This window comes from Jaculus jaculus, chromosome X, assembly GCF_020740685.1.
Source record: "Jaculus jaculus isolate mJacJac1 chromosome X, mJacJac1.mat.Y.cur, whole genome shotgun sequence".
Lineage (NCBI taxonomy): Eukaryota > Metazoa > Chordata > Mammalia > Rodentia > Dipodidae > Jaculus > Jaculus jaculus.
The window spans coordinates 39,317,376-39,333,998 of record NC_059125.1 but is presented as its reverse complement, the minus strand read 5'-3'; the positions used below and the strand labels follow the sequence as shown (position 1 = coordinate 39,333,998).

Below are 16,623 nucleotides of genomic sequence, written 5' to 3'. Positions count from 1 at the left end.
TGTTCTGTGGTAGCTCATTGCTCTGTAGCCTCATGGGTTGCTATAGTGTGAGTACACTGAAACTGATATGGTCATGATTTACATTTTAGATACCCAATAATTTGGATGTTTAGAGAAAAGAAAGATTTGTGGGGAAAAATGAATTCTTATTCACTTGAATGGAACTAGTCATAAAAGTGGTTTGGCCACTTAATAATCATATAGCTGTAGACAAGTTACCTTACCTCTCTCAGTACCCAACTAACAAAATGAGTGTAATCACTATACAGGGTTGTTGTGAGAATGATTTAATACATGTAAATCAGATAGTGACTGGCATATAATATGCACTTGGTAAATTTTAGCCACTGTTATTGAAACCCACATAACTAGAATTGGTAATGCATTTCCTACTCCCTATCAGGTCTGCGCCTAAAGACTTTTTTTTTTTGTCCCAGAATGAAAATACAGCAAATCCTGTAGCTAAAAGATATGTGTTTTTAAAAAGGATTTTGTTTATTTTCCAATCCCAAAAACTCTCAGTAATAATAATAATAATGTGCAATAATAGTAATGGCTTTAAAAAAAAAAAAGCTTAGGACATTTACTGCAAGTTGATACTTGCTCTGTGGCATCGAATGTTTCACTCAAGCTGGTCTCATTCATGAGGGATAAAAGGCTTGGAACTATTGGTTCTGCTTGCTTGCTTTCAATTTCTCTACATGAGTCCAAGTGAATGAAAATGTTAAGAGGGAGAAACATGTGATTATATTCTAGCTTTTGAGGATCATTGGTAGGTGTTTGAAGCTGACTCTTTCCTTTGTGAGGTGCTTATAGGGAACCTTTTAGAGAATTCTATGTCACTGGGAAATTCTCACAGCAGTTTTTAGTGTGGATAATTATATGTTCTCGGGCATTAAGGGAAAATAGATAACGTTTTTTTTTTTTTTTTTCTGAGATCTTTCCACCACTCCAGGTGGTCTCTTCATCATAAGCTGAAATAATACCATGCTTCCAGATGTCTTTCTCATTCCATAGTAGTTTGTGGAAAGTCCTTCATATTCTTTGCCTGGACAAGAGTCTGGTCCATTCTAATATAGCCTCTTCTGTTCTGCCATCAATACAGAACTCAACACTAAAATAGACATCTCTATCATGCCCTGCAGGGCTCAGGGAATATTGTGGAAGAAGGGGCAGAAACAATGTAAGAGCAACAGGGTAGGAAGTAGTACTTCAGGGCACTGTACTCCTAACATGCATTGCTCTGAGCTCATCAATATTTTTTACATGGCAGAGAGAAGAGAACAAAAGGAATGAGACATCAAGACAGAGGAAGAACTCTTGGAAAAGGAAGGTCCTCAGTAGAATGGGAGAATAGGAGAGAGGATAAAAGAGGTTAATGGGACAAGAATAAGGGAAAATTACAGTATGTTCATGCATTAATGTTCTCAATTAAAATAGGTACAAAACACTCCTAGATAACTAGCTAACACCTCTTTACTTTTCTCAGGTATGAGCCAGACATCAGGTTAAAGTTCCTCAAGTTATAATATTTATCTCTATTAAAGATATTGATCTCATTGGAATCATTTGACTTGGGCTTGAAATGAGGTGAGGCAAGGGCACCTACTCCATGATTCTAAGAGTTATAAACAATAGTAACACTCTCCAAAACTTCTTTTTTATCTTTTGTGGGAGTATATGAGTTAACATTTTCATTTTTCTTCAAGTTTTATTTTTAATTGTAAAAGAAATAATGCATATATCTATGGGATACAATGTGATGTTCCAGTACATGTATACATTATATAATAGTGAGTTAAGGTTATTTAGCATATCAAACATCTCAAATATTTATCATTTATTTGTGGTGAAAAATTTAATTTTTAAATTAAATTTAAATGTAATGTCTTTTATCTATTTTGAAACAAAAATGCTTTATTATTAACTACGGTCACTGTGCTGTGCAATAGAACACACATAACATATTCTTCCTGTGTAACTTTGTACTATATCCATCTTACACTTTAATTGTACTAATAGCACAGTAACTGTCACAGTAGGATCATGCTTGAATTTGAGCCTAAGGAGAGCTTGTGTGTATATTCTGTTGAAATTTATGTATTTTTGCAATGGGAACATGGTTATACATTGGCAAATCATGACTTCATCCCATTTGTTGTTATCACTGCATGGTGTCAAACAACTTGGATGAATAAATATTTCATTAAATATCTTACTTTCTAACAATGTTGGCTTTTTCATTAAAGTTCAGTGAGTGAGAATATATTTTTCAGAATATATTATATGAGATTGACCTCTTAAGAGTTTCTTGTTGATGAAGAAGAGAATTTCCATACAGATTGCAGGTAGGTTGGCTAATTAGTTGACTGAGTAAATATATTAATGATATATTTCACTGCATATAAAATCTGTGCTTAAAGGTTATATGTGGAACAAAATTTTAGTAAACATATTTCAGAGGTGAACAACTGTGTTCAATTTTACAAAATACATGGATAAAGACTCACCAAATGGAAATTTCTATAAAGTAATATTTCTCAAATTTTAAGTTTAATATTTATAATATTCCCCAACAACTAATTCCTGCTATCACAACGTATAACCCACAATCCCATAAACAATACCAGCAACCCCACTGAGGAGAGCCTTCAGGTAATGTGGGCAGGGAGGAGGGAAAAATGGTACCAGCATATGATGTATCCATTCAAAGTATGTTAATAAGAACACAAATATTCACTGATAATGACTGTTTATTATATATGAGCTACCAACTGTTGTGGGTTCAAGGCCACCCTGAGACTCCATAGTGAATTCCAGGTCGTCCTGGGCTAGAAAGCAAGAGTCTACCTTGAGAAACCAAAATAAATAAATAAATAGAAAAGGAAAATACACTAAAGAGAATAAAATATTTAAGAAATGACATCAAAAACACAAAATATTTTGCTGGCTAAAGAATTTTCTAGAAAAGACCTTCATTTTCTTCCTTCTACTGCAACTCCAGTTAAGGCATACAAAACTGGCTGGGCATGGTGGCACATGCCTTTAATCCCAGCACTTGGATCGCTTCAAGGCCACCCTGAGACTACATAGTGAATTCCAGGTCAGCCTTGGCTAAAGTGAGACTCTACCTCAAAAAAAAAAAAATCATATACACACACACACACACACACACACACACACACACACACACACACTTGGGAGTCATCCATTTGATAACTCTGGAGGTATAAATTTGAGGTAGAAAACTAGAAATTACATAAGGAATTTGGCTATGCATTTAGCTCTGATAAATAAATTAATTAAGCAATACCTGGAGTATACAAGCAACAATGCTGTTGAAAAGTACAACCTTTGGCTAATATTCAAGTGCCTTCAAGGTCAATAGGATTCTTCTTTTTAGATATCTCTAAGCAGGTTTTATATGTGGGCCTTGAATGAGGATATGGCAGCTTAATTTTTACAAAATCACATTTAGGGGTGTTTTGAAAATACTTTTACTTCTGAAATAAAATACAAGCCACATAGGATTGTAGATGATAAACCTTTTCTTTGTTCTAAGTAGAATGAATATTAGTAGTCTATAAGTCTCTTTTGGACACAATAAGTACTCATCATTCTTAGAGATAAAAGGATAGAGAGACACCAGTATGTGAAGATTTGAGTAACTGACTAGAAACAAAAGTCTCAACTAATGAATAGGGTCATGCTGTTTATACAATTAAAAAATTATTTGTGTAGTCACTACCTGTCTGACTTCTATTCCGAAGGTGGGACAGGAAATGTTAACTTGAGGAAAAGTTGTTTTTAATAGATATTAAGAATAACCAGGAAAACATATCACTGAAAGGAAAGCAAATACAATGGCCCTAGTTTATATTCCTATCCTGTTTACTATCATCTCATAGAACTCCTCTTGGCTCCAAAGTGAAACTGCCACACCCTTTTCCTATGTAGCTCAGAGAAACTTGGAGAAAAGTAGAAGAGTTCCACATTTAGACATCAGCTGCATTTTCTCCATATAGGAATTATAGAGGTAAAGAAGCTTGCATAAAGTTACTAAGCTCCTGCAGAGAATCCATGCCTGAAACCAGGCAGCCAGCCTTGCTCTGGGACCAAGACCTAAATCACTCTTTATCTTTTTCATACAGTGTTTTGTCTCCTCGTACTATAGCATACAGGAAATAAAACTGAAACAAACAACAAACTATACTGTAAATCAGACCTAAATCTCATCCTGCTACAACTCATACATACTAAAGAAGATAGAACATGGGGGACAATGGGAATGATGCACAGATTTTCTCTCAACAATGTTAAAGTGAAGGATGTGCTAACTGCCCTGAGTTAAGTAAGACCCAATATGATTCAAAACATCACATTGAAACTGATAAATATATACAAATATTCTGTGCCAATCAAAAGCTAAAATGCAAAAATAAGATTTAAAATTGATTTACAGTTTAGTGAGATCTACTAACTTTGGAAAAATCACAATTAGCTCCTTATATAAATTTAATCACTCAAAAAAAAAAAAGATTTTTTTAGCCAGATGTGGTGGCACATTCCTTTAATCCCAGAATTTGGGAGGTGGAGGCAGAGGTAGGAGGATCACCATGAGTTCAAGGCCACCCTGAAACTACATAGTAAATTCCAGGTTAGCCTGAGCTAGAGTGAGACCCTACTTCAAAAATAAAAATAAAGGGCTGGAGAGATGGCTTAGTGGTTAAGCACTTGCCTGTGAAGCCTAAGGACCCCGGTTCGAGGCTCGGTTCCCCAGGTCCCACGTTAGCCAGATGCACAAGGGGGCACACGCGTCTGGAGTTCATTTGCAGAGGCTGGAAGCCCTGGCGCGCCCATTCTCTCTCTCTCCCTCTATCTGACTTTCTCTCTGTGTCTGTCGCTCTCAAATAAATAAATAAAAAATTAAAAAAAATAAATAAATAAAAATAAATGATTTCTTAACCCCAAGTCACTAAATACTAAGCATCTGTGTTAAGAATTATACATTAGGGCTGGAGAGATGGCTTAGCGGTTAAGCGCTTGCCTGTGAAGCCTAAGGACCCCGGTTCAAGGCTCGGTTCCCCAGGTCCCACGTTAGCCAGATGCACAAGGGGGCGCACGCGTCTGGAGTTCGTTTGCAGAGGCTGGAAGCCCTGGCGCGCCCATTCTCTCTCTCTCCCTCTCTCTGTCTTTCTCTCTGTGTCTATCGCTCTCAAATAAATAAATAAAAATTAAAAAAAAGAATTATACATTAAAGCTGGACATGGTGTCACATGCCTTTAATCCCAGCACTTGGGAGGCAGAGGTAGGAGGATCACAATTAGTTCAAGGCCACCCTGAGACTACAGAGTGATTTCAGGTCAGCCTGAGCTAGCATGAGACTATAACTCAACCCCCCCAAAAAGAATTATACATTAACTGTGCCCAATTATCTTCCTAGCCAGAAAATGTAAGAGCATTTGCTATTGGCAGAATGAAGTTTTTCATTGCTAGTGTGTACATTTTCCAACTTTGGTAAATTATTTGAGGGATGGGGAAGAATTTGGTGAATTCTCTGGTAAAACTGAATTTTTTGGAAAAGAAACTGCTTTATTTGAGTAAAATGTGGTCAGTCAGAAATTGACTTTTGTTTGATAGGAAAAATTCTCTGATCCCCATGGGGAATTTAAGATAAAGTTTTTAGCTTCTGGAGACAGAATAGAGAGCCAATGGTCCTTATCACTAAGATTCATATGTTTCTTAACTATTCATCAATGTGAGAGTCATGACAATTTTTTTGTTATCTATTTTTAGGTATTTTGATTAATATCTAAAAGAGGATATTGGGAAAAGGTCGATTAGTTAACCTGATCAATTTGGAGGAAGCAAATTAGCAAAGTAGTATACCTAACAGAAGTGTAGATTTAAGTAGATGAATTACAGTCCTAATTTGGCCTAGACTCAGGAATGAAATACAACATTAGGAAGGTCATATGCCATATCTAGCCTTAATTTCCCATCTGAAAATGAGAAAAAGAAGTAATTCTCTGATTCTCCGAGTCTTTATCTTCAAAAATACTTGTGAAGTTTATGAAGACAACGTTCCTGAATTCTTTTGGGGGGGAGCATGTGTATGTATGTGCAATGTGCACGCATGTGTGTATGTGTTTTGTATGTGTGTGTGTGTGTGTGTGTGTGTGTGTGTATGTGTGAGTACGTGTGCACGTGAATTAGACATTGGGTTTCTTCCTGGATAGATTTTCACCTTATTTACTGAGGCAGCGTCTTTCACTTGAGCCAAGAATTTGCTAATTTGGCTAATCTAGCTACCCATTTTATGACAGGAATAACACTCTCCACCTCACACGTACTGGGATTACAGAAAATTCCATCCTCACACTAAAACAGCAAGCACTTTATCCACTGAGCAATCTCCTTAGTCCTGCTTTGTGAATTAGTAATGGCCAATTTTAATTCCATTCTCTCTTTTCTCCTTAAAATAAGCAGACTAGAAAGTATGCAAGGAGTCCTTTTACTCCACAAAACCTTGAATTGACTCCACTAATGTGATCAAACAACCACAAATCTTTTCCAAATGCATTTATTTTAATATTGGAAATTATAATCATTTTAAGCAAAGAATTTACTCAAATCTGTTCTTAATGTTGCTACATGTGCATATGCACTATAAATTATTATTGGTAACCAGGTGACTGTTTCTGATACTTTAGGCCATCAATATTCTAAAACTGTGGAACAGGAGCCACAGGTGGCTGGCACTGCCATGTGGGACCTTCCCGCGCTGACCCCATAGGCAATTCCTTTCTTCTTTGTGTCATTTATTTTTGTTTATTTTTATTTATTTATTTGAGAGTGACAGACAGAGAGAAAGAGGCAGAGAGAGAGAGAGGGGCTTCCAGCCACTGCAAAGGAACTCCAGACACGTGCGACCCCTTGTGCATCTGGCTAACGTGGGTCCTGGGGAATCGAGCCTTGAACCGGGGTCCTTAGGCTTCACAGGCAAGCGCTTAACTGCTAAGCCATCTCTCCAGCCCCTTTGTGTCATTTTTTAATTTTTTTTTAATTTTTGTTAACATTTTCCATGATTATAAAAAAATATCCCATGGTAATTCCCTTCCTCCCCCCACCCACACTTTCCCCTTTGAAATTCCATTCTCCATCATATTACCTCCCCATCCCAATCATTGTACTTACATATATACAATATCAACCTATTAAGTACTTCTGCAATTGTTGAAAATCTATGGCTTCTATTATTTTAATTAAATTATTGACAAAATACTCAGAAACAAAACTACTATTAGCCAAAGGAAATACCATGTCCGCATTCCAGTCTTGGTCCTATGCCTTTTATAATTTTCTGAGTCAAACTAAGATTAATGGATTTTTAAGGGCATGTGTAAGTCTTGGCATAAAATAAGAATAATCAATTGTCACTCACTATTTTCTCTCCTCTACACAGGACCACAGATGGTCTATGATAACATCTGTGTGTTCACATGTGTATGGATGGGTGTTTTGTGGGATGAAGGAAACATAATGAGTTTTGGTTATGTGAGTCCTTATAGAGGTCTAGAATGAAATACCTTAAAACCAGTCACCTCTGGCTCCAGTCCATAACCTCTACAGATTAGGTGGGTTATCCCAATAGTCTCTAAAAAAATTTCTATTTGTGAGATTAAATTGAATTGCACTTAAAAGTTGGTCTTCTAGGATAAAGAAAAATATTTTTAGTGTTTTCTTTAGAAGGTATAAGTGGGTTCTCTATTAGGCAACAAATCATACAGCATGATTATCCAAACATAGCCTAGATCTAGAGTCTTGTTTGCAAGATGGAATGCTTGTTCATTGGGTGTTTTCACCAGTCTTGGTGCCTGATCCTATTGATTTTGTAAAATAATAATAATAATAATAATAATTGACAAAAATGATTGATGCAGGGACCTGAATGGATGGTTTCAGCCATTACTTTATCATGTCAATTACATTTCCAAAGTGTACCATACCAATTTTGTGGTACTGCCAAACCCTAACCACATATTTTGTCTTTAATGGTAAATTCATGTGGTATATCCTGTAACAAGAACTGTTCACTTTCCCCAAGAAAAGCGAAAAGGAACTCAAAGTTTGGTGAAGGCTAAAAATCAAAGAAAACGTATAACATAGAAAGTTTATCTTTATTGTGAAGGAGGTTTGTCAAAGGTTGATGATCATATGAAGATCAACAATTCTGATTTAATTTATCTGGAAGGTAGTATGACTAATAATGCAGTGGAAAAATACCCATTTCAATGGAGAATACCATAAAAATATTTCTATATGTGTTAGATACCTCTATGATGAATTATCTGACATAGACAACACAGGGGAGGAAGAATTTTTTTGCTCACAATTTCAGAAGTTTAAGCTCATCGAGTTGAAAAAGGCATGTCAGAGCAAAGTAGTTCAATTCATGGTGGCCAGAAAGCAGAGAGAATTGGTAGTTCTTTTCCCCTAGCTTATCATCTTTGGAAATGTTTTCCCAGACACTCCCAGAACTTGCTTTACTAATATCTTAGATGTTCTTCAATCCAATCAAGCTGACAATATTAACAAACACATAGTTTATTTTTATTTTGGAGGCAGTATGTTGTATTATGGTGTGTGAATGGTGTGGTATACTATGCATATATGTGTGCAGGTATGTGCATCCTATGAAAACACATGCACTGGAAAGAGAAAGAAATCAGGTGTCTGTCACTTGTCTACATGATTTTCTTGAGACAGTGTCTTTTACTGAACAGGGAGCTCCAAGGTTTTCAGCTATACTGATCAACCTGTGATCCACAGAAATCTCCTTTTCTTTGGCCTCCATCAGTGCTATATTTACAGGCATGTGTGGACATTCCTGGCTTCGTATGTAGGTACTTGAGATCAAAGTCATGTCCTCATACTTGTAAAACAAATGCTCTTGCCCACAGAGCCATCTCTCCAGACCCTTATCTGATTTATTTTTAGTATGGACACATTCTATTAATTTTCTCACAATGTAGGTACTGGAAGCTTTTGTATTTGAAAGTAGTCAGTATATATTTATAATAGTTTAGCTATATTTTTCCCAGCCCCTATTTACTCTAGAAATATTTAGGTAGGATTTTCAGAAATATAATTTATTTACCAAATTTAGACACTAAAATATTAGTACATATCAAAACACCAACTACTTGGAAGAGATTTCACTTGTAAAACTTGACCTGCCATAACTGTAAAAAGTCAACCATCATATATTTGCCAAAAAGAGTATGTTTACGTTTCAGGCTTTTATTAGTCACTCACTGGAGTATTTTCTACTCAATGATTTTTCTTTATTAAAACATATGGAAGCTGGAAGCTATGTCATACACCTTTAATCCTAGCATTTAGGAGGAGACAGAGGTAGGAGGATCACTGTGAGTGCAATGTTATCCTGGGACTACACAGTGAGTTCCAGGTCAGCCTGGGCTAGAGTGAGACCCACCTTGAAAAAGAAAATAAAAAACAAATAAAATTGTATCATCCTGTTATCTAATATAACTTACTAAGTTGGAATAATAAACAATGAATATTGATCCATTCTTTTTTTTTTTTTTTTTTTTTGCCTTTCGAGGTAGGGTCTCACTCTGGTCCAGGCTGACCTGGAATTAACTCTGTCATCTCAGGGTGGCCTTGAACTCATGGCAATCCTCCTACCTCTGCCTCCCACGTGCTGGGATTAAAGGCGTGTGCCACAACGCCCAGCTGATCCATTCTTTTATACAGTACACATGAACTATGTCATTGTGCATCACTACACTGTGTCTTCATGTGGCTTGAATGAATGATCTCATTATTTGGTTTACCATTGTTTCTTTAAAATCTCCCATAAAGGATGGTGCAAGATCAGTTCTCAATAAGTATTTGTTGTATGAATGACTATACCACAGTGTAATATGTATAGTTGTCTCACATAACCATTGACAGTGCCACTAATACTCACTCTGCAGAAAGAGGACTTTTGTGGCTTCAGTTTTCTGGAGAATATAATTTAATTTCTCACCATGGATCCTAAATTAGACCCAGATTTCTGACCATCACCAAAACTACTGAACCACGAAACTGTGACCATTTTAAGAGCTGCATTATTCATCAGGATCCTCGAATTAAACAGCATTTTCTTTTGCTAGTGGAAAGAATGATTTTATGCTCTGGAGCGCTCCACAGCAAGTCAGCCAGTGGGGCCACTGAAGAGCTAAGAGTGCTTTCAGTTACAGAGAGGGATCAAAGGTCCTACCATCCTTCCACTACTTTATCAGATCACCCTGCTTAGAGATACTACAGGGCAGGGTACAGGGGCACTTGAACTTTAAGCCCAACTCCACTATTGTGGGTTCTTAGTTTTTGACAAAGAAACCTAACTTTTGGTGATTATTATCCACTTTTCCATTTTGTAGGTGAAATAATATTGCAGAAAAGTTTAGGTTATACAGCCAGTTAAGTGTGATGCTAAGTTTGGAACGCAGTTCTTTAAACTCCAACACCTGAGCTTTTTCACCACATTCTTAAATTACATGTTGTAAATTAGTCACTAGTTGATAAATCCCATACTATCTGGGTTTTGTTTTCCCTACTTGTAAAATTAGCAAATATGTAATTCTATAGCTTTAGATCTCACCAATGTCTGATATTATAGGCTTCATTTACAATGTTGCTCTGTCTTCTGAGAATCTTATACTCACTAAAGAGGATGAAATCCAGAGAGCTGAGAATGATCTAGAAAATAAGGAAGTCCATACTAGGCACATTTATGAACAATGGAAGATCATTAAGCCTGGAACCATCCTTTATGATGCCAGGGATGTTGTTTTCAGATCATTTTAAATAGTAAAGGTACTCTGGAGAAATTCTGATCATTAATATGCAACTTCTCTAGAAGCTTTCTGTCCAAAAAATCTATACTTGATGGTTTTTCTTAATCAGTTTACTCATCTCCCTTTCCCACTGACACACCACATTTTAATCTCAACCATGGCTGTTTACAGTAGATAAGCTTTTGTAATATGGTAACTGGAAATAGCCTCGTTTGCATATTTCACCAACAATTTCATAGATTAGTTGAAAATTTTTATTTTGTAAAAAATATTTCTATATAACATTAGCCCCCAAAACTTATAAGGTTCCTTTCCAACAGCTTTGTAAATGCTTATTTTGTTGCTATTTGGAGAATTCTTTTAAGAAAGTGATTAGCCTCAACACCTTCAAGTGATAAATTGTTTTCCAGCAAACCCAAGTACAAGCTGAAGGCCCTAGCAAATTAGTTTCTCTAATTTCCTTTGACCAGTAGCTTTTTTAAAATGTATACAAATGAAAGGTGTCAAGGACATTCAGTATATTGTACCAGCCATGGGTGTCTCCCCAACCCCACTGTGTATGGTAAAATTTGATTCCAGAAGGACTGAGAAATGAAAACCCATCTGGGATTAGAGACATCTGTCTCACATAACCACTGACAGTGCCACTAACACTCACTCTGCAGAAAGAGGCGTTTTGCGGCTTTGTTCTTCTGCAAAGTATAATCTCATTTATCAACATAGATCAAAATTAAGACCCAAATTTCTGACCATCACTTACCAAAAATTTCGAACCATGAAATTTTGACCATTTCTAAGAGCTGCATTGTTCAGCAGGATCCTCAAATTAAATAGCATTTTCTTTTCCTAATGGAAAGAATGATCCTCTGTTCTGGAGGGCTCCACAGAAAGTCAGCCAGTGGGGCCACTGAAGAGCTAAGAGTGCTTTCAGTTACAGAGAGGGATCAAAGGTCTTGCCACCCTTCCACCACTTTATCAGATCACCCTGGTTAGAGATAATACAGGCAGGGTACAGAAGCACTTGAACTTTAAGCCCACTGTTGTGAATTTTTACTTTTTAAGAAATAATCCTAATTTTTTCAGTGCTAGGTATCTCCGTTTTTTATAATGTATTTATTTTGCCCCATGCATGTATAAAGTCAGTAGAAAAGTACCCATTGAACATGTATTATATACAAAGGCACTGCAATGCTGGCTGCTGTGGTGGTATATAGAAATAACTCATAGAGAAAGTGAATTGACAGCACAAAACCCTAGATGTAGATATGACATCCCAGAATATTTCCACTGATTTCATTTCCTTTCAGTTCCAAACTTTCCACAAAAATAAATAGAAAGGAATGTGCTAGAAACTGGCTTTCAATGACAGGAAATGGGAGAAGCATAGAGGTACCATAAAGAGACCTCAAGCCTGGGGCTCCAGTTACATTTTGAACAAAATAGATCTTCAATAAGTAAATAGTTGCCTATTGATTTTGCCATGACTGTAGTAAGTAGAAGTGACTCCCCAGCAACCACCCTAGGCTTCATAAGATCAAGTGCTTTACATTTATTGATTTATCTATTGCTATAGACTGTCTTGTTTCATAGTGTGTTCTGTGTCAGACATTGGGCTAGAACTGTGTTGATATAAAACACACAGCTCTCACCTGAAAGGGAATAAGATATCATTTAGGAACCAATGTGAGTGACTATGGCCTGGGGAGAGAGATTTAGGTTACCCCAAATTCCATGTTCCTATGGTTTAAAAATTTCAGGAAGGTTTTATAATTACAGAACAAAAGAAAGCCATAAACTAAAGCATGTTTCATAAACATTGATTAGACTTCCAGGTAAGATGGAAACATAGGAGCCATGCCAAACTAGACTAGGGAGGGATTAAAGCAAAACCATAGCAAAATACACTCTTCTGAAAAGTGAAGGAGTATAAGTTATTCTTATACATAGCAGAGAAGCAGGAGAGACCAAGATCCACCAGAAAGGAGGAAAATGGCCAGAATCTCCCTGAGATGCTTGTGGTCCACGATCCACACACCAGCCCAGCACTGCCCACCTGTCAAGTGGCAGCAGCAAAGACCAAACAATGGAATTTTCCACCTCATCAGCCTCCTTGCAAAGTCAATAAATATGAAGGAAAGACAGCTGTGGTTACCTAAGGAGGTACTGAAAGGGATACAGGCTGGATTGTATGAGCAACCCCATGCTTTCTACACTCTCCCATCCCCCAACCATCAGAGTTGAAAACCTCCAGCATTTAGCCCCCAGTGGCAGTACATCCAGCACAACTGATCAGAACTCCAGCTCCACAGCACAATAAGGAAGGTTCAAGGTGGGCACATAGCATTGGTGAGATTGGAAGCCACCCCAAAAGGTAACAAGGCCGACTGACAAATACAAGAGGTACATAGGCCTGCAATGGAAGTGCTAATCTCTCTTTCCATGTCAGGGCAGGTTATGGGTTACATACTCTTTGTTGGTTTTACCATTTTCAAATAAATTCTATTTGGGGGTTGAATATTGTTGTCTTTGATGCTTTCAAATTTATAGGGCCTTTGTCTTTTCCTTTTGTCATTACTGAGGACAGGATCTGATTCAGATCCAGGCTGACCTGGAACCCAAATCAGAACAGAATTCTCAACCTACCTGCTAACAGGATTAAGGGTATAGAGCAACACACACCCTTAGGGATTTTGGCTTTATAGGACTATCTGTTTGTTTTAATCCCCACGATTACATACTCTGTACTAGTATTTATTGAATGTGTATATTGCTAAGTTGAAGCTTACAGTTTGCCAGTAAATTGTTCTAGCCAGTCTACTAGAATACTTGCTTAGGAAACAAACTCAACACCTAGGATTACTTCAGCTGTTGGATTGGGGTACAAGAGCCACACTTGACACCTTAAACTCATTTCCTGAAAGTGTATAAAGGTGGATCACCACATCTAAGAACAATGAAGATAAGTACAAAACCCAAGCATCAAATCAATTCAGGATGCAAAAGTGGCTACATTAATACCAGAAACACAAAGAGTCAAGACAATAAAATACCACCAAAAATTATAAATCCATCAGAATGATTACCAATGAGACTGTTTTAGATGAAAGGCCGACAAAGATTTCAAAAATATTGATTGTATCTAAACTCCAAGAAACCAAAGAAGGAATGAAAGGAATCAAAGAAGAAAACAAAGGAATTAAAGAATAAAATAAACTCCTGAAAGAGAACACAGGAAACCAGTTTAATGAAATAAGGAGGTCATCATAAGACATAAGTAAGGAAATAGAAATACTGAAGAAAAACCAGGCTGGAACTCTAGCTCTGAAGAACACAGTCAGTCAAAAAAAAAAAAAAAAAAAACCTCTGTGGAAAGTCTCACCAGTAGAATGGATGAAGGAGATAACAGAATATCTAAACTAGAAGACCAGGTGGCAGACCTAATACAGTCCAACAAAAAGAAAGACAAGCTAATAGGAAGGTATGAATAGTAATTTTAAGATATCTGGGATACTATGAAAAGATCAAATATAAGAATTTGGGGTAGAGTAGAAGAAAAATTTCCCCAAATTTGGGAAAGAAATGACAATGCAGATACAAGAAGCTTTTAAAACACCAAACAGACAAAACCTGGAAAGAACTTCTCCTTACAATGTTATAATTAAATTACTAAACATGTAAACCAAAGAAAATATATTGAAAGAACTTAGAGAGTAAAAGCAATTCACCTATAAAGGCAATCTCATCAGAATAATAGCAGATTACTCAACACACACTTTATTTTTTAATTTTTTTGTTCATTTTTATTTATTTATTTGAGAAGGACAGACAGAGAGAGAAAGAGGCAGATAGAGAAAGAGAGAGAGAATGGGTGCGCCAGGGCCTCCAGCCACTGCAAACGAACTCCAGATGCATGTGCTACCTTGTGCATCTGGCTAATGTGGGTCCTGGGGAATTGAACCTCGAACCGGGGTCCTTAGGCTTCACAGGCAAGCGCTTAACCGCTAAGCCATCTCTCCAGCCCTCAACACACACACTTTAAAAGCTAGAATGGCTTGGAATGATGTATTCCAAATTCTGAAAGATAACTGTCAACCAAGATTACTTTATCCTGTAAAGCTATCTATCCAAATTGATGGATAAATAAAGACATTCCACAACAAAAACAGGCTAAAGGAATTTATGACAACTAAACAAACTCTATAAAAAATACTTGAAATAAGACAAATGGCAAGAATAAATATATACATTTCAATAATAACTCTTAATATTAATGGCTTCAATGCCCCAACCAAATGACACAGGTTTGCAGAATGGATTAAAAGGCAGGGTCCTGCCATTGGTTGCCTCCAGAATACTCATGTCTCAATAAAAGATAGACACTGTCTTAGGGTTAAAGGATAGAAAATTGTATTTCAAGCAAATGGGCCTAGGAAACAAGCAGGCGTTGCTCTCCTAATATCTGGCAGGATAGAATTCAAACCAATATGAATGAGGAAAGATAAAGAAGGTCATTTTATACTGATTAAAGGAACACTCTAATAGGAAGATATTACAATCCTAAGCACATATGCTCCTAACAAGGGTGCTCCCAATTTCATCAAACAAACACTCTTAGACTTAAGGTAACAGATAACACCAAACATAATTGTAGTGGGTGACTTCAACACCCCACTCTCATGAATTGATGGGTCATCCCAGCAAAAAATAAATGAAGAGACATCTGGATTAAATGATGTCATGGAACAAATGTACCTAACAGATATATAGAGATCATTCCATCCAAATGCTGCAGAACATACATTTTTTTTTCTCAGCAGCACATGGAACATTCTTGAAAATAAACCATTTATTAGGACACAAAACAAATGTAAACAGATACAGGAAAATTGAAATAATCCCTTGTACTCTATCTGACCATAATGGGATTAAACTGCTAATCAACAACAAGAAAAACTACAGAGCACACAGAAATTCATGGAGACTAAACAGGACACCATTGAATGATGAATGGATCACTGAAGAAAAAAATAAATCTATAAATTAATATAATTAAATGATGATAATACACAAACCAAAACCTTTGGGACACAATGAAAGCAGTCCTAAGAAATAAATTGATAGCTCTAAGTGCCTAGATTAAGAGATTAGAGAGTTCACAAGTAAAGAATTTAATGCTTGACCTTAAGGCCTTGGAAAAAGAAGAAAAAGGCAAACCAAAAATCAGTAGCCAGGAAGAAACAATAAAGGATAGGGCAGAAATTAATGAAATAGAAACAAAAAAAAAATCCAAAGTATCAATGAAACAAAGAGTTAGTTCTTTGAAAGGATAAACAAGATTGATAAACTCTTGGCAAATCTGACCAGAAGAAAGTGAGAAGAGACAAAAATTAATAAAATTAGAGATGAAAAAGTCACCATTATAACAGATAACAAAGAAATTTAGAAAATCATAAGGACAGAATTTAAGAATATATATGCCTCTATGTTTGAAAGTACGAAAGAAATGGATGATTTCCTTGATGCATATGACCTACCAAAAGTAAGTCAAGACGAGATAAACCACTTAAATAGATGATAGACTTATTATAAGTACTGAGATCCAAGCAGTTATAAAAAGTCTCCCAACTGAAAAAAGGCAAGGCCCAGATAGATTAACTGGTGAATTTCACCAGACCTTCATGGAAGAACTAACACCACTGGTTCTCAAACTTTTCCATAGAATAGAAAAGGAATGAATTCTACCAAAATACTTGTA

General features: G+C 36.4%; 1 protein-coding gene across 1 annotated transcript in view; it reads right to left on the bottom strand.

The window, feature by feature from the left end:
* Positions 1-11,705, bottom strand: part of Otc (ornithine transcarbamylase) — a 75,879-nt gene extending 64,174 nt beyond the window's left edge. The window contains exon 1 of the mRNA XM_004665738.2: positions 11,629-11,705. Coding sequence (XP_004665795.1) covers positions 11,629-11,705 — 77 coding nt within the window. The remainder of the gene's footprint in view (positions 1-11,628) is intronic.
* Between the last annotated feature and the right edge of the window lie 4,918 nt (positions 11,706-16,623).